The sequence below is a fragment of the Tubulanus polymorphus genome, chromosome 5 (assembly GCF_964204645.1).
Source record: "Tubulanus polymorphus chromosome 5, tnTubPoly1.2, whole genome shotgun sequence".
Taxonomy (NCBI): domain Eukaryota; kingdom Metazoa; phylum Nemertea; class Palaeonemertea; order Tubulaniformes; family Tubulanidae; genus Tubulanus; species Tubulanus polymorphus.
Genome location: NC_134029.1, coordinates 6,644,546 through 6,665,474, shown reverse-complemented (window position 1 = coordinate 6,665,474; position 20,929 = coordinate 6,644,546). Strand labels below are relative to the sequence as shown.

Genomic DNA, 20,929 nt, shown 5'->3' with positions numbered 1-20,929 from the left:
GTATTTCAAATGGCCGAAGGCACGCATCTACATTCCGGTTTCAGAATTGAAGCGTAACAGTGATTGCGTTTGATTTCACCCAAACCATTATCCGGCTGCAAAATAAAATGTACATCGGTATTTGATGCAATGCATCCATTTGTTTCTAATCAAATCGTCTTCTATAGGCGTTCAACGCAAAGAGATGATTGGTAATGGCTAACGGCGAACTGTTGTTTGCCAATCGGTCGTTTATGGAATCTGGTGACGTAACGCGTAATTTGTCGAACTGATTCGATTTTGCCGACGACAACTACAACGTATCATGTCTGAAAATCGAACGGACTTCGCTTGTTTCCGGCTGACCGGTGTCTATACTTACGTAGCCATTATGGCCATGATTCGAGCCCTGCTTTATCTGATCGGTATAGTCGCAAACGTCTTGGCTTTCTTTGTTCTCGGGGTTATGAAACTCCAGGGAAGTAGCGTATTTTATTTGCGTATGTTAGCTATAGCCGATACAGTGAACTGTCTGACAGGAGTTTTTGGAAGAGATTTCGGACTACTCATTCGTCAAGTCGACCCATTCAAATTCATAAGATATGATCACATTTACCAATTGTATCACGTGCACGCCTATAAGTATGTTGACGCCATATTTCAAATGACTACAACGACAAGTTCCTGGATACTTTTCGCGTTGAATATTGACCGATACACCGCAATCCGATTTCCATTCTCAGCGAAAAAATTGTGCACGGAATCAAACTCCATACGTATCTCCATCGTCATCTGGGTTCTGACATTTATTTTTGATTTGCCAACTCCGTGGGACAAAGCTTATATCGTCACCGCACCTAGTCACCCTTGTATATCCACCGAACAGATACGAGTACTGTTGAATAACAACAATTATGCTTTATTCTACGATTTCATTTTCGGGAAGGTCATCTTGAATTTCATTCCTGGAATTGCCATTCTGATTTGCAATGCCCACATGTTCTGGTTAGTAGGAAAAGCCCGACAGAACCGACGGAAATTCAAACATAAAGATGAAACTGCTTTTTCCAGTAGTAGAAAAGGAGAACTACAAATTACACTAACAATAATGACTTTAAATGTGTTTTATTTGTTTCAATACACAGCGGGTTTGGCAAATACTGTAGTACCAGCTCTAAGGAAATTAACTGGTATGAAATTATGGCGACCTTACCACTCGGGACAGCTTTTACGTTCAGTAAATTCGATGATGAATCTATTTGTCTATTTGAGCATTCGTTCGGGATTTGCCCGGACACTTGTTTGGTGTTTGTCTTGTGGTCTTATCGGCTCGCGAATGTAAATTTGTCATTCGGACTCTAATTACCTTTACTTCAGTAATCCGTTTTAATGCCCCGAATCCAGCACCGTTTGATTAAAAACTTATATAGTAATAGTAATATGCTTAATCCAAATAACAGACAGTCTTCCAGGGCCGCACCGAGCATATAGATTTTGGGGGGCAGAGAAAAAGGGCAGTTTTATAGGATATAAAGATGTTTGCAAGGGCATTTTTCAAAAATCTGCAACTGCCCTTGACTAGGGCTATGCGGATGAATCGTGAAAATACGAAATATGCGATACGTAAAACATGTTTCCAATTCTTTACCCGTTTAATCACAATCACTTCATTCATATGCAAGCCTAAAATTAACTCCAGTGCAACGATTCTCAAGGAACTTATGTGGTTTAGTTTCAAAATAAAATATATCAATTCACTACAGTTAGTTTAGTTTCATCGTCGTTACAGTGCAATGGATTTTTCTGGCTGGGAAATTAGACATCCGAGAGTCACCCGGCATGATAATTCCGTCCAGCACATAGAAGAGTTAACACTTTACCGATGTATTAAATCATTCAACTGGTAATACATGTATAGGTTCTTTTTCGGTAGACAAGAAAATTTACAAGACACATTATGGTGAACTATCCTAGCTTCATTACTAATACACATTGAAATTGATACTCGTTTCTCATTTTTGCCGAGCTTAAAAGGTGACCTAGCCGGACGCCTATCTACCCTGTACATAACATTCTTAAAATCTTACTGTAACAAACCCAACAGTTATAGAAACGAATGGATTAAAAATGTTATGGCAATTTCCCAAATGACCTGGCAGATTAAGAGAAACAAGGCATCATTTCTTTAGCCTTACTTCATAAATAATCCAGTATATGATGAATAAGGACAGCATTAATCTTGTTTAAGTCCACTGCCTTAATGGAATGGAATCAATGAAAAATAACTAACTACCCAAAGACTTTAAGTCACGAAAATGTGATATATTCTACTATTGAAGCTCACATAAAATCATCTGATTCATTTCCATCATTATAGTTAGATGTCATATTTTCTTCCACATGTAATGTCTTATAACTCTTCATATCAGCTATTTCTTGTTTACGCTTCTCTTCTTCTTTTTCTAATTTTCTAAGTTCTCTATCCTCTCTTTTTTTCTTTTCACGTTCTTCGCGTTCCCTACTTTCTTTTTCTTGTTGCAGGTCGGGATTCTTTTCGACTTTAGTTTTATTTAAGCGGTTTACGATTTCATTGATACGTTTCTCCACATGGGTTTTTCGAACCTCTTTTTGGTTGTAAAATCCAACTTGACCAACTTCCATGTCGTTGGTTTTCTTAAGATTCCTCCACATTGTATACACGACGCTAATGTTATTCAGCTTATTCCCTTGAATACTGTTCGCCTTCACTAATTGCGCACAATCTGCTATCACAGAAGTAGGAACGTCATCCAATGTCTCATCCTGATGCAATCGCAAATAAACATGAGCTGATGAGAGCTTGTCGACGTGAAACCAAACATCCTCTTCGAATCCCCATTTGATCAAATCTTCGTTTTCAACTTTGTCTCTTCCCATATATATTGTGTAAACTATGTCTTCAGCTTTACAAGTGTAATAGAAAACCATCTTCACAAATGGACTTCTGGTGGTGTCTTTACCGGATTGGTGTAGTGACTTGAATCTGCAATGAACATGGAAGAACATCATCGATTAAAATAAATTTTAATAGTTAGTTATTTCATCAGAAGGTTTTTGTTAATGCCTCTGCCTATATTCATGAGTTGGCATTGAATTGGAAGTTTTAGACTAACCAAAATTCTATTGGTTCTTAACGAAGTTATCAACTTCATGTAAAAAAGATTGTCTTCCCATCTATCTCATCATCGATCTATGTTTCGTAAACCGTTTATATGTGTCTATTTGTTACAAATGAAAAAAGGATCAATAAAGTTAAATTTGAATTTTGTAATTAAACAACCTGTCTCTTTACTACGCCTATTTACGGCTACCTCGCAGCGATACCGAATCAACCATAGCATTAGGCCGGTCATTAAAACAGTAAGTGATACTAACCACATGTATAAATATCCTTAGAACGACAGATCCGCGTACGAATCAACCGGCGGCGATATCCCGCATACAAACAATAAAGATAACTTGAATTGAACTGAATATAGTTACATTTAATTGAAAGCGATTGGCGCTAGATGGCAGCATCTGACGGTTGATTGCCAACATGGAACTTAGCGAAAGCGGCAGCAGCCGCTCAAAAAACACCGAAGAAAACATCTTATACGACGTTTTACTGTTTGATGAATGGCCTCAGGATACAGAAAATGTCGTAAGTATCAGGGGAGTCATCTGTTCCATGCGTGAGTGAGCTGTATTTCTGACGGGTTTGCAATTTTTGACGGTGACGACTGACATGACTGACTGCGCTCAGATTCAGAAATTGGTCTGGGTGTAGACCTTTCGCCGACAAGGGGACGGGTTAAGGTTAATTTCTTTTGGCCCCGATTCTACCCTTAACCTGTTAACTTTGAAGGTATACTTAGTGATTTACTTTTTTCCTACGTGATTTGCTGATTTGGGATTTTTGACTGGTGATGTCGGTGATGACAAAAAATGCCAAATCCTAAATTCTTTAAATAAACTGTGTTTTGTTGAATAAGCTTAAACTTCTTCCAATAATTGTTGTTTGCACGCTTTTTCAGAGCAAATCTTCAAAGGAGAAGTATAAGCAAGTGTCGTTGTATGGAAGAGGCTTATCATCCACACAATGTAGGTTTTGTCAAATGTTAACTTACCTTATCTTACTTTAAAGTAAGATAACAAAAGTTACTTCTTGTGACAGTGTTCAGTTTCCAATGGATACTGCTGGTTGCTAACATTGTTTTATTCTCTCTTTTCAGTCGCTGTTGGTTCTGTATTACGCACCGTGGGCTACCCTCTAGAAAGTTACAGCCCGTGCGCGCTACCCGAGAGCCTTGTGAAATTAATAAACAGTCAACTTCAATGGCAACTAGCTGTCTCAAAGTATGAACGCCATTTCCTTTGTGGTATATTTTTCGTTCAACCCTCCAGGAAAATAATTCGACCAAAAGATGTGATTTTGTTTAAATCGTAAAACTATCCATCTTTGACAAGATTGCTGTTCGTGATATTGCTCAAAATTCTGGTAGACACCCAAAAAAAACATGTGGATTACATCAACCTCATTTTAATCTGTAATTATATTGGTGAAATAGGCATTATCTTATTCAAAATAAACCTTTTGGTAACCCTCTTCCTCCTATAAGTATGTTGACGCCATATTTAAAATGACTACAAGCAGGCTTATACATTGATGTTTGGAGGGCTTTAACAGATCTGGATTGAATGCATTTTGAATGTAATTCTATGATTTTATTACAGCGATGGAAAGGATATCGCCATTTTACAAGATCAGTTCATCGAGATCAGATCCCAGCGAGATGATTTCGGATCGGTGATCGGCCGCTGTACGATCGCGCGTGATAACTATCCGCAATGGCGTACGATGGCGTGGAGTCCCGATAATACGATGTTCGCTTGTTCAGACAGTTCGGGCAACATTGAAGTGTTCGATTTGGTCGGCACAAAAATATGCAACATATTCAGCGTAAACACAAAAATTCTCTATTCGTCGAGCTTCTATTTAAAACGTCGAAGCGATAGTTCTATTAATTTATTATTACCGGTAATTGATCTTTTGCAGATAACTTCTTATAACCCGAATATGCCGATCGACCTGAGCAGAGCATTAGCTGGTTTATTTTTCACTGCATTCAAACCGGAAGAATCCAGTGATTGGTAAGATTGAATTCAACTATAACACTTATATAGACCATTACACTTTTAAATGTTGTTCTTACTTTACTACATATATGAAAATAATTTTCTAGCATATGAGAAGTTTAGAGAAGTTTATTCTCATATGATATAAATGTTACAAAATTATTGATTTACATTATTATTGATATTTGCATTTTATGTATAAGGTAATGGACATGGTGCAGGCCTAAAGGCTGTATTCATAAATATGATTACAAGCACTGTATCATTTGAAAGGTGTCTGATAAAGCCCCCTCTAACTGTGAAATTGAGCCCATTGTATTGGCCCCAGATTAATTTTTGGCGGTATCTATCAAGCTAGTTTTTTGTCTTTTTGTAGGGTTCAAGAATTGATAGTTATTACTTTCCAAGGCAACCTGACCAGTTATCTGATCAGCGCCGACAGTGGATATAAAAAATCATACAGCTTCTCATTAAGTAGCCAGTACCCATATGGTATCAGTAATGCCATCTATCACCCAATGCACAAGCTAATTATTGTCGGAGGAACCACCGAACAGACGCATAACGTTGTGAATCCCATTGCCAAGGATTATGGGATTACCGCTTGGCGTCCTCTGGACATACCGCCATACTGGAAATTAGTGACAGACTATGAAGACAATGGAAACAGGGTCAGTTAGAATAAAGTCAACATTTCCATTTAATGTACAAATGCCAGAATATACCTGTAAAATGGGTTTTGTATATTTTTCTAGCGGAGGACTAAAAGTTTTATATCTAGGATTTCCAGCAGTGTCACTTCATACAAATGGTCAGCAAAAAAACATGTAAGAGAAGTTACAAATTTTAAGTACAAATTGAAAATAGCTTTAAGCAGAGATTGTAGCTCCAATCAATGACATTTATGAATTTGAAGTTAGACTTGTCAAGAATGCCAGTTTCATTTTTTAAATCTAAGTAGTGACAGCTTAAGAAATTCATCCATCGTTAATGTATTTATCAATCTATTAGAATTAGTTACTTTAGTACACTTGAGTAATCCAAATGTTTTGAAACCTAGTGAAAAGGCAACCAAATAAGTTCCAAGCATATTCCCAATATGGCGTATGGCATAGGCCTAATAAGATTATAGCCTTCGATGTGGAACTTTTTCTTAAACAAACTAGCAACGGAAACATCAATTTAGATGATGCTACGTAATTGATTGTTTCAGGACGGACTGTACCGGTTATGTTTATCACCTAGCGGTAAGACATTGGTCAGTTTACATCAGTCGGGTAAACTCGCTCTGTGGGACGTACCCTCTTTAAAACTGCGAAACATCTGGGAACAAGAAGATCAACCCGGTATCGAAGAACAAAATCCAAACATTGTAGAAAATATGCAACGACGAAAAGCTATAAAAGGTTAGATATGTCACACAATGTCCCTTAAAATATGACTTTGATAACCTCTGATATTCCTGATGGTGAATGATTGAAGAATAATACTGTCATCGTTTTTCAGATTTGAACCTGTCTCCTAGTTTAATCGATGCTAATTGGTGGTCGGAAGAGGTAATAAATCACATGTTTCTAACAGATATCCAACTGTCCATAAGATTATTTTATGATTTCTTATTTTATTTTCTTTGAAAATGAAAACCATGGATAAAATACAACTTGTACATGTAGTTTGTTTTGCACTGCCGATGAAAAAGTTTACTGCATCGCTTTTTGAGTGCCTGAAAGTCTCCTTGATTCGGAAATTCATGGTTTGCGAGTTGGTAAGATAACTGACATTTATCTGGTGTATTTTAGGCTGTGATTCTGGCTCGAGGTAATGGAGCGCTAACCGTATCATCCATCAACACAATGAAAAATCTGTTGGGAACATCACCCGAATGGATAGAACCCTCGCCTCGTGTTTCAACGAGTCACGAAGGCGGTTTCATCGGACTGGAGGTATGTATTGGTCTGAAAATATTGTTGAGAATTTTTCGGTCGACCTCGGATAACTAGTCACTCATAGGACTTTGGAAAAAGTGACATTTTGTCAAAATGACTACCCGGTACTAACATTTGGCGAAGGGAATTTGAAATACAAATTGTGACTCAAAAAAAGTGATGACTTATCTGATGAAGACTTAACCTGTTCAATGTATCTAGACAGCAATGAAGTGTATTAATCGGTGATAAACTTTGCAATTACATCATATCATGGTCTCTATTGAAAACACTGTTGAAGATAAGTAACTACATGTTTTATGATGCACCGCAGTGTAGACGCACTAAGGCGCCCATTATTCTATGCAATGGGGTGGAATTTTTCAAATTATCTCCAGTACTTTTGGGTATTGATTAGTCAGCACTGAACAGGTTAATGGAGTGTGATTGTAGGCGTACCACAGTTTAACGAATTCAGATAAAAGGTAAAAAAGACATAAGCAGAATGAAAGATATTCATCGAAGTTGTTCCGGTTTTCAGTGCGAATGTAAATATTCTGGTATGAAACGTCGACTCGTATCGTCAGATGGTGAGAATGAAGATGATGATGACAGCGATGATGATGAAGATGCCGGTATCGTACAGAAAACTACCGGTTATATGAAAAGCGTTCTCTACTACGTGACGGACAGCGAACGATTCACCCCTCCGAGGAAACGTGCAAGGTTTTAGAATTTTAAGACATTGTAAAATGGAACATTTGAATTGCAAATTTCATATACATAACTCTTGTTGATTTCAAGTGAAAATACTCCTAAGGTGTCTGCAATCAACGAATAGAGATTATAACCCTACTCATGAAAGATTCTTGAATTAACTTATGGATTATGTATACCTAATTTTTGTAGAGTTGTGAATCGCACCTATAGATTGTTCGGTCTGAAGTCGACTACTCCCGAAGAGCTCTATGCCAGAAAGGTACCGGTACATTTTCCAGCTTTCGGTTAAAATGGTTGCTTCTTATCAACTACAAAGATATTGACCAGCTGTTTTTTCTTGCAGATTGATGACAAAGAGTATGGCGAAGCGTTGATGTTGGCGAAAGCCTACAAACTCGACTGCGATTTAGTTTATCAAAGACAATGGAGGGAAGAAACACCAGTATCTGTAGCGTCTATACAAGACTATCTTGTAAGTGAATTTCATATGATATCAGATACTAGATTACTCCGTGGCTATAATCCTTTCAGTGGATCTCATGACAATATGGCATACAATTTTATTTTTGTTTCTGCGACCAGAGTAAGATTAGTAAGCGTGCGTGGGTGCTACACGAATGCCTGGAGCGCGTTCCGGAGGGTTTAGACGCGATGAGAGAATTGCTACAGTATGGATTGAGAGGAACTGATGCCGAAGCTTTAGTAGCTATTGGTAAAGGCACAGATGCAGGAAAGTAAGTTTAGTTAATGATCTTAGCATGAAAAGTTTGTGACATAGGGCAATTGGCTCTCTTTACTTTCTGAAACAAAATGAATATCTTGTAATATGAATAGTTTTTCTCTTTGAACGTAGGTTCATACTGTGTGACGTACATCATTACGAGGACTTGGATGAACATTACGATGAAGATGAAGAAATCCATCGAAATCGCCTGAAGAAGCTCGAAGATATGCGAAGAACAGAATTCTTGGAACAAGTAAACTTTGCCTGGTATGTACCGAACTTAAACCTATTGACAAGGAGATACTATGTATGGTTTGCTAGTTTGCCATGTTACAAAAAAACATTGGTTGTAATTAGACTGTATAAATAATACTAAAAGAACTAATGGTTTGTGTTGTTTACAGCCTCACCCTTGAACAGAGGGAACTATGCCGCGCTAGAGCTAAACTACTACAGTATTTAGATCGTTTGTCAACTTATGAGGTATGAATATGATTACATAATTTCCTTAACCGATCGAAGTATCTTTATTCTTGATGTATTACTCACAATGATTTCGGTTGCAGATGATACTGGGTGGAACTCACATAGCCGATGAACGTTACGATCACACTTTATTCAAGAAATTCCGTTCTCAGAATATTGTCGAAGCTGCCGTAGAATACGCTCAGGTAAATTCTACCATTAAAAAATGTATTTTCTACAGTTCGAGGTTCTTCGTAAAATTACTACCACTGTTCATAAGCCCCGTAACCAGCCAATAATTCGAGCATTTTGTTTTAAAAAGCTGGGCTTTTTATCCGGAGTTTTTTCAGGTGTACATTGTAATATTAGATGAAAATGAATAGGACTATCAATGCCTATATCAAACTTAATTTGAAAGCAAAATTTTGTAATCTATTTTACTTTTTGTATTGCCAAGAAGTCTTTATTCAAGTTAATATAGATTTATACATGATTTTACTGATAAATCGGGATGTGGTGGAAAACAGTGTTAACCCCATCAGAAATACCATTGAAACAAGTTTTGCATTTAAACACTGCTGATCTTTTTTCGCACTTTCGCTTTATGCCCCATGCGTTCTAAAATCATTTATTGAAATTCACCCTATTCTGTAAATCTTATTTAGAACGGTGATTGGAAAGCGGTTGATTGTATATTTACGTATCATGGCGAGGATGTGTTGCCACACCGGTTCGGTATCCTGTCGAATTTCCCAGAAACGTCGGCGCCCGATGAGTATCGATCGCTTCTCCCCGAGGCCGGTATGAGAATCGATGACCCCGATGTCGAACCATGGCAGACGGAGAAATGGAGAGAAAAAGATTGGTGCGAAATCGACCCGTGCAAGTAAGCTAAGGTTGCCTACCGCTTTGCTTGGCACTGTGATACCAGCATCTTCAAATACTTTCAGATAATCTTTACGCTTCATATCAATTTTTTAAGGTCGGCTATAGATCCAAACCCTGCTGATCTGGGAGCTTTCATTTACGAAAAAAATCCCGAACTGCTTCAATACAAGTAAGTAAAAAACATCTACGTTCATCAAATTGAGTAGTTTCTTCTTGAATTCAGCTTTTCAGACAAAACCACTGATTCATTGGTATTTCAGGGGCGTGAATTTGCGTAAATCTGATTTGACCGAATGGTATTCATATCGAGCTTGTGAAATTGAACGACTATCGCGACAAGTCGAACACAGTATTGATTTAATGAAACTCGCTATGGAGCGTGGTGTACAGGTCAGCTATTCTGAATATTCAAGTCAGTCACATTACACATTTAAGAATTAAATTTCTTCAATGATGCCTTAACTTTCATTTAGGTCAACTAAACCTAATTCATACAGCTGATTTGTTCCAGACCCAATTCTCTAAGACGTGAATTTATTCCACCTCTACTTAAATTGTTAGATAATTGAATATTTCTCATTGTTTTAGGGCTTGGAGTCAGTCTACAATGATTTACTGACTATGGAAACGTTAGTGTTTGAAGGTTACGTTAGTGAGGACGTTAAGTTCGATGATATACGCTCTATGTCAGAATTAGATAAGCTACAACTGTTGATGTCTCTGGTAAGACAGGAGATTGAAAATACTGGCTGTCATCAGCATTATTGGTTCTCGGGCTTGATCTTGATCTTGATGAGTAACGCCAACAGCAACCAATTCTGGCTTTTTCGTTAGCGGGTGATAGAGGCTTAACTGCACTTAGGTAGACTGGAGCCGCTGTTTGAAGGCTTCAGTCGAACTCAGGCTTCCATGAGACCAAAGTTTTGATTTCCATTCTGTTCTAGGGTCCCTACAACTCCTTGAATCCTTGAAAACTCCTTGATTTTTGAAAATATTTTTCAAGGTCCTTGAAAATCCTTTAATTTTGAGAAATATCCATAAACTCCTTGAAACTCCTTAAATTCTGGGAAAGTCCTATTAAAAATTTTCAAAAGGTCCTTTTCAGAAGACAGTGTATTCTATTATTCTTCACTGTGTGACTTGTGAACGAAAGTTGTTTCACTTTGAGATTTAGACATGTACTGGTAAAACCAAAACGGCACACACAACAACTGATCAAAATTTGAGAAAAACGGGAATTTTGTTTTTGAATTTTCGACTTTTTTTCCTTATAGCCTATATGACCGCGAAAACCTCCTTGAATTTTGAAAATTACTCCTTAAAAAGTCCTTGAATTCTGGATACCAGGAATTGTAGGAACCTTGTGTTCATTATTTTCCCACTGCTCCGACTACTAATTATGTAGTACTTAATTCTAGTCGAATGAAAAGATGTTTGAGAAGAATGTTTGGAGGTGGCTGGTGCCATTTTTGTCACGATGTGAGACAAACACTGCCGGAAGCAGCCGAGATATACTACGAGAGTTTGTCATTAACATGGCTAAAACCGATCTTGTTCAGGTCGTGAAGATATTCGAGAATTCGAAAGTCGGCGTAAGTATGCTATCCACTGAGATTGAGATCCTCACTTCTTGAATTAAGCTAATTGCAGAGTTGATCCAGAGATACTTTCCAGACAATTTTGGCTATAAGGTCATAGAATCGCCAAGGGCCAGTTGCTCAAAAGTTGTTTGAAGATAATCGGCAGATAGATAGTATCCAATGAACCTTTAATTGTCACTACGTCCATTGGTTAATATCCTTTGAACAACTGGTTCCAGAATTTAACCTATGACTGTACATCGAATTGAGTCCAACCTGATTTAATGTTTGATTGATTTAACATCTATTATTTTGTACATGCTTCATAATGAAATATTCTTTCAAAATTTATAAAATTACCATCATTTCAATCGTGTTACAGATGAAAAACAGAGTGATCGCTGATGATTGTGAATTCATGGTGTTAGCGCTGGAATGTTTGTACGTGTGTGAACGCGACGACCAGCTGAACATAGCATTCAAAATTCTCCACTGTTTACCTCATAAAGGATACGAGTAAGTTCAATCTGCAAGATTTTTTAAGTGCAAAACTGACTTATATTCATAGTAAAGTAATTTCTTTATGAAAGGAAATCGAAGCCTGAGGTTTTACGGCTACACCAGCAAATAGATGAGTTGGAGCAGCATCTGAAAGCTGCCGATATCCTCGAAAAAAACAAATTGCCAAAAACATTGAAATACATCAAAGACACTCAGGTAAAAGCATACACCAATGTACATAGGCTTAGTACACTGATTTAGTATACCGTATAAACATAGTTGTACTCTTACTTTAATGTTACAGAGTGATTTTGAAGAAACTAAGAATTTGATGACACGGTTATCTCGATCTGCTGGAAGAAGGTATTCCTTATAGCAACCAACACTGACCGATTTATTGAAATCAGATCTTGCATTACCAGAAACGAGTATCCGTAGTGTTGCCAAAAGACTAAAATGATTTTCTGATTCCAGTTACCGCTTATTCCATTTTAGGACCCCACCTCCGACAGAGATGGAGTGGAAGAAAATTCAACTCGATATGTTAGAATTATGCACGAATGTCTTCAAATGTATGCAGCCTAAGTTTTGTCATGAGGTATGGCCTTCGTTAGTAAACTGAGAATGTCTAAATGCCTCATTTTTTTCCATCGGGATTACCTGGGGAAACACTTTGATATTAACCACTCTCATACTTATTTCAATGCCTTTGCAGATATTTACCGAGAGTCTGTTGTGTTCGGGATGGCGTGAATGTATTACACTAGCTGGAGAAACGCTAGAACGAACTCGTGACAGTACGGACACGGGCATCCTACCCAGCGTTATGGTACAACACAAAGTTAGCTACACTAAAGCCGTGCAGCTTGTCATCAGTGCTGCAAGAGAATACTTCAATTCATCAACAAATCTTGTTGATCCATGCATGGAACTTGCGAGGTACTGGCTATGAATGGTGCTCACTCTCGAATTACCTCCATTCATATATTATCTCCAAGAATAAACAACATGAATAAATTTCAATCAGTTTCAAAACGTGACTACATTTTTCAATTATTCAATTTGCAGATCGTGTTTAACATTGATTCACGATTGTCACCCCGAAATAATAGAAGAATTAGATTTGATCTCGGCTCTAGCAGTTCTCGACGATTGTGGACTGAAAATACTTCCATTACAAGGTATTTTAGCTAGCCCGCTTTTAACTTAGATCGACTTTATTGAACAGTTCTAAATCTTTGTATAATTCGACCTATTTCAGTTCGTTTATGTAAAGATCGACTTCAACTCATTCAGCAAGCTATTGATGCTAAATTTAGTGTTTATTTCAACCAGGCTAAAGTAAGTGTCGGTAAATCAGTTGTACCGGATACTCAATATATGTCATCTGCCTTAATACCCATCAATTCGTAGTTGAATCAATTTTTGTCACTGTAAACCAAATTGAGAAATTAGTTATCCAGTCACAGATGTTTTGATAAAATTGAAATTTTATGTATCGGATGGATATGTTTGTATGGTTCTCTGTTGTAGCTGTTGAAACTGGGATATTTGTTACGTGTTCAAGCTGAAAATAGTGTGGAACGAGATGGAAGAGTCTTACAGTTAGTGGCTCAAGCTGCGCTTAAGGTAGAAAAACACTTACCTTTATAAGCATGCCATATTCTGTATTTCTTTAGTGGAATAGTTAGGAATCAACACTACTCCGGTAATGAGCCAAAGTTGACGATTCAGGAAGCAGCTAAAATGCTTCCTTTTTAAGGAGGCATTTTATAATTTGTAAAGCGCTTTGAGCAGCTTAGCTGGATTTAGCGCTATATAAGATCCTTTATTATTATTATTATTATTATTATTATTATTATTATTATTATTATTATTTAACAATCTATTCTGACAGTTTCGAATTTTTGAGTTATCTTCATCATCAGAGAAGATCACTACTTCCGTAATTCATTCCATGGTCCAATTTTGGATTTGCCTCCAACCCAGATAGTGGTTCTCTATCATTCTTCCTATTATTTGATGGCAGGGTGGAAATCATAAAACTGCCCTTGAAGTCTGTATGAAACTGATGGATGCCGGCTATGCTCCAATCTGGAAGGAATGTAAACAGCTAGCAGAAGTCACAGATTTCAAAGAAATCAAACCTAAGTAAGAATCTGAGCATTTCGATATGGTAGCAGTATTTATGAAGTCAGTGTTGTTTATTTCGACTATGAAATATATTTCTAGATTTGATTTACTGTCATTCGCTGTAACTCACTGTACACCGGATATGATCGAACCAATTTTAAGGGCTCGTTCGCTTCTCGAAACTCAGGTCTGTCGTCTATTTATACCTAAGCATATGCGTATTTTACCTGTTTGAAATTCAAGAATTTGAATGAATTGATTGTATTTTATTCGACATCATTCAGATGTTGTATGAACGTCTGCAAACTGAAGTGAAAGGGACTGATTCAGCAGACGGTGGCTGTGTGTCGAAACCCAGTGTGCTGTCACCCGCCGGAGCACTACAACAAACCAAAGAACTTCTGTCGACAACTTCAGAAACTACGCGAACTGTGCTTTCGGCTCTAAGCGATAAAAACTGGTGGAGCAGCACGCTGAGTAATCTTACCCCAAGTCGTGTTGATAGAGAAAGCGGTAGCGATGATCAGTCCCGTAATAATAAAAGTTTAGAGCTATTCGCTTGCCATCCGTTCTATGATGATATAATGGAAAACGCATATCTTGATCAGGTAAAGAGACCTCTAATGTTGATCTTGTGAACGTTTTCACTGCTTTAATTCCATTTGAGTTCATACTGTCTGCGGTGTTATAGGATTCAGTGAACTATAGGACTGGCCAGTGTACCAGTATTGAACATGATACCAACCATGCTTTGCTAAGAACTGCGAAATTAGAGGAAACCTTAACCGAAGGCGGAAGTCAGAACCCTGCTACAGAAGGTATTAAATCTACTTGAAGTCGGTCTGAATTGTATAGTATTGTATAGTACATTTTCGAATATAGTACATGTATATTACTCTTGATGCCACATTGATTATATTGCAGTGCTACTTCAACTGGCTCGTGATGCGATGGCCAAAGATACGACTCTAGCATTGGCATATCTGCTCGCTCTATCGGAAATATCCGAAGCGGAAAAATGTCTCAGTTCGCTGCCGCGAACCCAGTTGACTCTCGAGCTGTCCGCTTATTTCTACGCGCTGCAAGTTTACAACAAACTGAAACCGTTCAACGAACCTCGCTGGAACAAATTGTACGGTCATTTTCCGATGGAGATCGTGCACGTTTTGGTTAAAAAGGGAGTGAAAAAATTACCGAAAGAGATGCATTTTCTCGGCGTGGAACTGCTCAAATACAGCGATCTATTGAGTGATTTTCTGCAAGCGCAGACGCTACAAAAATTAGGAAAAGGTCTGTATTGTTTAAGAAGGTCTAGAATCTGACATTTCAATACGTTCTCAGTATTCATTGGATTATGTAATTCTTTGTATGACAGGTGTAGATGTGGCTAGGTTTACTCAAGATAATGAATACAAAGAAGAAACAATTCTTGGACTTGTTATGTGAGTGTTCTTAACACATAAATAATTCCATTTACCCGGTATTCTGCCGTATTTAAATCCATATATTTACCGAATATGTCATTTTCTTTAAGGACTCTTGATGAAAATGTGATGAAAGTAGCAGTTTCTCTGGCTGAGAAATATGAGTTACCCTTATGGGATCTGTACATGACACATCTTGAGTTCCTTTTCTCAGAAAGCGGGTACGTGTCAAAAAGTCCGATTTTAGAAGCTTTGAGATGATAATCTATTTTAAATTGATTGGCAAATGAATCTGAAAGAATACCCAATTGCACAACAACATTTGTGGGTATTTCATAATCTTATTTCTCGCTAACAAACAGGTTATCGACAACTGAAATCGACACACGTGTGAAGAAACTACAAATTTTGCCTTTGTTGAAAAGCCAGGGTCGTAAGTTCTGGGAAAGAATGAATACGTACGTGTATCCGACGATTTCCGGTACTGATCAGTCTCGACATCTGTATTACTACACATTACTGCTGGATATCGACGAACATGACGAAAGAATTGATCCAGATAGTCATGTTAAAATACTGAGAAAATTAATGCCAGCCACGTCGGGTTAGTTACTCTTCCAGGCATCGTAAAAAGTGTTGTTGGTTCTCAGGCTTCCATTACAAGACCCTTATTTTTGCTCTGTCTGTCTGACAGTGTGTCTTCAAAAAGTTTTCTTGACAAAATCTAGCTATTGGCCCTAGATACAACATATCTATGCAAAATGCAATGGGAACTGACGCATGGTAATTTCGGAGTGCCTCATGCATACATCAGTAATGACGGATTGATGAGCCTGAGAGCCATTGTTGCCTATGGCTTGTTACATTTTTAGCCTCCCCTTTTGAAGGGAAACTATTGGTCAAACAAATTACAAATTATTGGTCTTGTATCTATAAGTTACATTCTTCAAAGCTGGTGAGCACATTTATTAATTATTAGGTACTCATTATTGAATGATTTGAATTCTAGGATTGAATTACAAGAATTTGATGGAAGGAATTGTCGATCCATTGACTGTACTTGGAAATTGCGTCACGGGGAACAATGTTAGCGTTCTTTCAAAACTAGCCAACAGGATTCCTGATCAGGTGAGAACGAAACCACAAATTAAAACTAATTACCGGTTTGAGGATTTTTCGGAAAAGGTCAATTATTTCTTCTATATTTTACTAATAAACAAAGCAAGTCGGGTCAAATCAAATTCTTCATTCATACTTGTTTACTATAGAACGGTGGACATCTAAAGCCTAGCAGTATTTACGCGCTGTGGGCAAAAAGATTTTTCTGGCAAGGCGATCAGCGTGCTAAGAAAAGACCAGAAAACATGGTAAGATGATTTGCCATTTACCTACAGATGAATGCCTCTTGTAAATTCATGAAATAGCTTTTTGTGCTTGATATCCAGGGTGAATGGATCCACAGATATGAAGCGTGTTCAGAGTGGCAGCAGAGACTACTCCCCGAGGATATGGTGTTGTTCATCGATGGGGTGACATTCAGCGCCGAAGCCCGCTCACTGACCGATGAGTGTCGTGCTGAAATATTGCGTAGAGCTACCAAATACTGTAAACAAGGCGGCAAAAAGAAAAAACTGGACCCGTAAGTTTTTCCAAAAAAAATACCGGCACTGGCTTGATCCATATAGGTTTAGGGTATTTTGAATGTTCTCGATTCCTTTTGAAGGGTGAAAATGACATGGGAAGAGGCGTCTGAACATTTTACTCGATCTCAGGTGCATCTTGAACGTTTAGCCCAGGATACGATCATTGCCATGCGATATGCCGAGGATGCTACTATCAAGGGTTACGCCGACATGTTCGATTCCAGTCGTTCTGAACCTGAAAAAGTACGTTCTATTTCTGCAAAATTAACAGGGTGCATTTTGCACTAATAAATCTATTTCAATGGCTGGATTGAAAATGAATTCGATTTTTGGACAATTGAAATTGCGTTGTACCATGAAGTACCCAGTAGCAAAGTAGACTCAAATTGGATCTTCATTTACAGTTATCCAATCTTCTGTTGACAATGGTCATAGATGGACAGACACCAGATATGATACAGGATATTCTGGATGTGGCTCCTATCGATAGGTGGTCATCAAAAACTGTATTCCAAGAGGCTATTAATCATATCATTCAGTCAGTCAGGTACGTGAACTTTCAAGCCGCTTTGAATTATGGCTTTTTGCGATACTATGTATCTAATTGTTGATACTCTTGTATTAGGCAACCTGAACCACGAAGTGAAATACTCGGTGAAACAGCTCCAGTCCATGCCCTGAAGAAGATTGTCGAATCGTGTGCTGAGCATATTAAATGCGGGTGAGTTTTTTCACTCATTTCGCTCAATTTATGAACATCTTTAGTTCACACTGTACTAAATTTACTTATTCATTTTGATGATTGTATTAAGTGAATTATCATTTGAATTCAGAGGTGATATAGTGACTCAAGAAGATGTGATGTCGATACTGAGACCTTTTTCTGCAGACAGTGAAATATCAGTGCAACCACGACTTGAAATACTCAGAATATTGGAACAGGTAAATTTGGTATTTCTATGAGTAATTAATCTAAGCTAGGTATTTGCTGTCATTGTAAGTTAAACAATCTGCAGCCTGGACCCACCTCCTCAGATTTTTACACCCTATCACCATTCCAAGGATGAACTAACGTGTTTCGTGTTTCTCTGATTGACAGGCGTTCCTGTTGGAGGAGGCAGATTCATCGCTGCTGGTTTACTATCGAAGCGAGGCTATCGTGAACGATTCCTGGACGAACGTCCGGGTCACCGAGTCGGAGGTACAGTCCGATGACAACAGACAGCGAATATTCGAGAAGTTACTCTCCGAATCTACGAGCATGAAACATTTACTCTCATTGTGCAATCTACTTTCTGTATGGCCTGCTTTGAAATCTGCTGAAGCGAGGTGGGTTATGAAAATTTCGATTCATGGTTTTAAAGTTCATGTTTTTTTCAGGCGATCTATAAAATGTATGCACTCAAAAAGTTCGACATTAAGCTAAGATGTTTACAATATGCCAATAAATCTCTTTTATTCTTCATTTCTGTTCTGATTGTGAAGAATGTGAGTATTTGTCAATACATGTACAAGTATCTATAATTGCAAAATATTCTAGCTCCCTTTATTCCCATTAATTGGATTTTTGGACAAGATTAATCCAGATTATCTAAAAATCGAGAATCAAAATTTGGGCTTATGAATGAATTCCATTTCTGACGAATCTGTTTAAACCTTTTGTGTTAACTTTCAACTTTCCAACGATACAGAGTTTTCCTAACTTAAAGAGTCCACCACGGACGTTGATGAAAGATCTCTTATCATGATCCTTTGGCCAGATAAAGTGGGCTCGTATGTAGGTAAACATTATGGCTTATGGTTCATGTTCAGGTGGCTTGTCACAGGTTGCAGAATTTGTTTGTCTACACACTCTTCAATACAGAAAAGAAACATTGTACAAAATGTATATGTTCATTTTATAAGATAGGTATCGGACTACTTGACATTACATAGGCAGTTGACCTTGGATAGTTTACCCCTCTCTTGAGTGAAGTGTTATTGTACTATACCCTAGATACCAATGTTGAGAAGCACATTGTTGAGGACAAATACTGGATAAAAAATTCCCATTATCGTTCACGTTATAGAAAAATGGCAATTGAAGGTGACGGAAATAACCTACCATTGTAGAGGTGTATTAGCAAAAATACATAAAAAGGATGTATTTTCGGTATTAGTGATAATAAGTAATAGCTATCTCTTGTTGGCAGCTTCACGTTATATTGTTAATTCTAATTTTTCTTTTAGTAATCCCGATGTAAATCCATGGTGTTTGGTCCTGTCGGAGATGGTAAAGAAGTATCCCGAATCTGGAAAATCCGTGCTCGAAAATGTCATATCGTTGCAGCCTACGTCAGCTTTATCTAGTCAGGTGAGGATATGGTATTTCACTGCAATAAGATTCTCAGTGAAAGAAATGACACAGAATTAGGCTTAGAGAAAATGATACCTTATTGCTCCTGATCAGCATGGTCACTTAAGAAAACTGCAGTAGAATTTGTAATCGGTGCATATCTATAGCTGCCTGGTCTGTTTTTGTTAGCCTGGTCAAGATTTTTTTTTAATGTACAGGTTAGATAGGTGGCTGGCTGGGTCAACTTTTAAGTTTAGCAGATATGAGAAACAACGTATCAATTTTTTTAGCCTTTACTTATACAAAATCATTTTGTTTACGGTCATGTATATGTATCGAACGTTTTCTGAAAATAATTTTAGCAATGATTCTATATTTCAGTGCATCCGACAATTATTTACTCTATTGAAAGAAAGTGACCAGTCAGTATGTGCTATTAAAGTTGTGCTTCACAGTGGTTACAGTGAACTGTATGAACTAGCCATTTCTGAACTCCAGTCTCATAAAGCCGTACGTATGATGTTGATCGCATTGTTTAGGGTGCATAGTCATCAATTCATAAAATTGTTCACACAAATTTTTGCCAAGTGACATATTTTGAATGTATTTTTCGTAAACATATTTTCTTTGTAAACCTCTTAAATTGAGTTGACGAATACCGTACTTATTGTTGCTTTACTGCTCTACTTTTTCTGTCCAACAGGTGCTCGATGATAGTGAAGAGTTCATGGAACTGCTACTAAAATGTCGCTTAACGCCGAGTACTGTGCGTTCGCATTACTATCCCAAAGTTATAGAATATCTAGTCAGTCGACAAGTGAGCATCGACCAGCCACATGAGTACATCAACACAGATGAAATAGCTAAACAACTGCACTCAGCCGGATTCGTCGCAGAAAGCGGGTCTTTATTGCTACTTCAAAGAGGCACGCACTCTAGTTTACGAACATTTGATGCAGCTTTGGCAATATTTTCAAAATGGTTAAAACAATGATTCTATGTTAGCTAGCTTTTTGTGTCATTGTTAAGTTATGTTTGCTCAATAAATCTCTTATTTATCTTAAGAAGTTATTGCTTGGTACATGTATTTTGTTTTCAAATCTGATTAAACTTTATTCAGACATTGACATGATATAAAAGCGATGAACATGAAAACATCTTTTTTTATGAATAGGCCCTAAAAAGGGAAACATTTAGATGAAGTACGCATTTAACAGAAAAAATACATTTTACACAGATAGCCTATCAATACATATGGTTTATAGGATGTTTAACCAACATCTGCATTTAGGCTTTTCAATGACATGTAAAGTACACTGATCCACTACCTTAATTCATCAAATTGAAAAGATAATTTTCTAGTACTTTGTGTTTTTCATTGCCATTGTTCCCCCAAAAAAATTTTTCTTGTTATGATCCATCTGAACTTCAATCCAGCAATTTGTGAAAATTCGT

General features: G+C 37.5%; 2 protein-coding genes across 2 annotated transcripts; one reads left to right on the top strand and one right to left on the bottom strand.

Annotated features, from left to right (window-relative positions):
* Positions 1-1,133: 1,133 nt before the first annotated feature.
* LOC141905617 (coiled-coil domain-containing protein 25-like) lies at positions 1,134-3,480 on the bottom strand. The gene is made up of 2 exons (XM_074794566.1): positions 3,394-3,480; positions 1,134-3,001 (listed from the first exon to the last, which is right to left on the bottom strand). The coding sequence occupies exon 2, from the start codon at positions 2,944-2,946 to the stop codon at positions 2,320-2,322; it is 627 nt and encodes a 208-aa protein (XP_074650667.1). The 5' UTR covers positions 2,947-3,001; positions 3,394-3,480; the 3' UTR covers positions 1,134-2,319.
* A 64-nt stretch (positions 3,481-3,544) lies between these two features.
* LOC141905566 (NBAS subunit of NRZ tethering complex-like) lies at positions 3,545-20,532 on the top strand. The gene is made up of 49 exons (XM_074794476.1): positions 3,545-3,661; positions 4,035-4,101; positions 4,233-4,356; positions 4,735-4,960; positions 5,057-5,151; positions 5,513-5,807; positions 5,892-5,963; positions 6,350-6,542; positions 6,643-6,692; positions 6,936-7,079; positions 7,603-7,787; positions 7,971-8,040; positions 8,125-8,253; positions 8,364-8,515; positions 8,635-8,772; positions 8,910-8,988; positions 9,072-9,176; positions 9,636-9,856; positions 9,953-10,027; positions 10,119-10,248; positions 10,447-10,581; positions 11,277-11,450; positions 11,821-11,954; positions 12,029-12,155; positions 12,244-12,302; positions 12,435-12,537; positions 12,655-12,878; positions 13,008-13,120; positions 13,201-13,280; positions 13,473-13,568; positions 13,969-14,090; positions 14,172-14,259; positions 14,357-14,680; positions 14,764-14,890; positions 14,997-15,362; positions 15,448-15,514; positions 15,607-15,717; positions 15,859-16,100; positions 16,506-16,624; positions 16,765-16,863; positions 16,942-17,135; positions 17,220-17,382; positions 17,544-17,686; positions 17,765-17,860; positions 17,973-18,081; positions 18,239-18,468; positions 19,369-19,492; positions 19,856-19,984; positions 20,178-20,532. The coding sequence occupies exons 1-49, from the start codon at positions 3,557-3,559 to the stop codon at positions 20,466-20,468; spliced, it is 7,044 nt and encodes a 2,347-aa protein (XP_074650577.1). The 5' UTR covers positions 3,545-3,556; the 3' UTR covers positions 20,469-20,532.
* Positions 20,533-20,929: the final 397 nt, after the last annotated feature.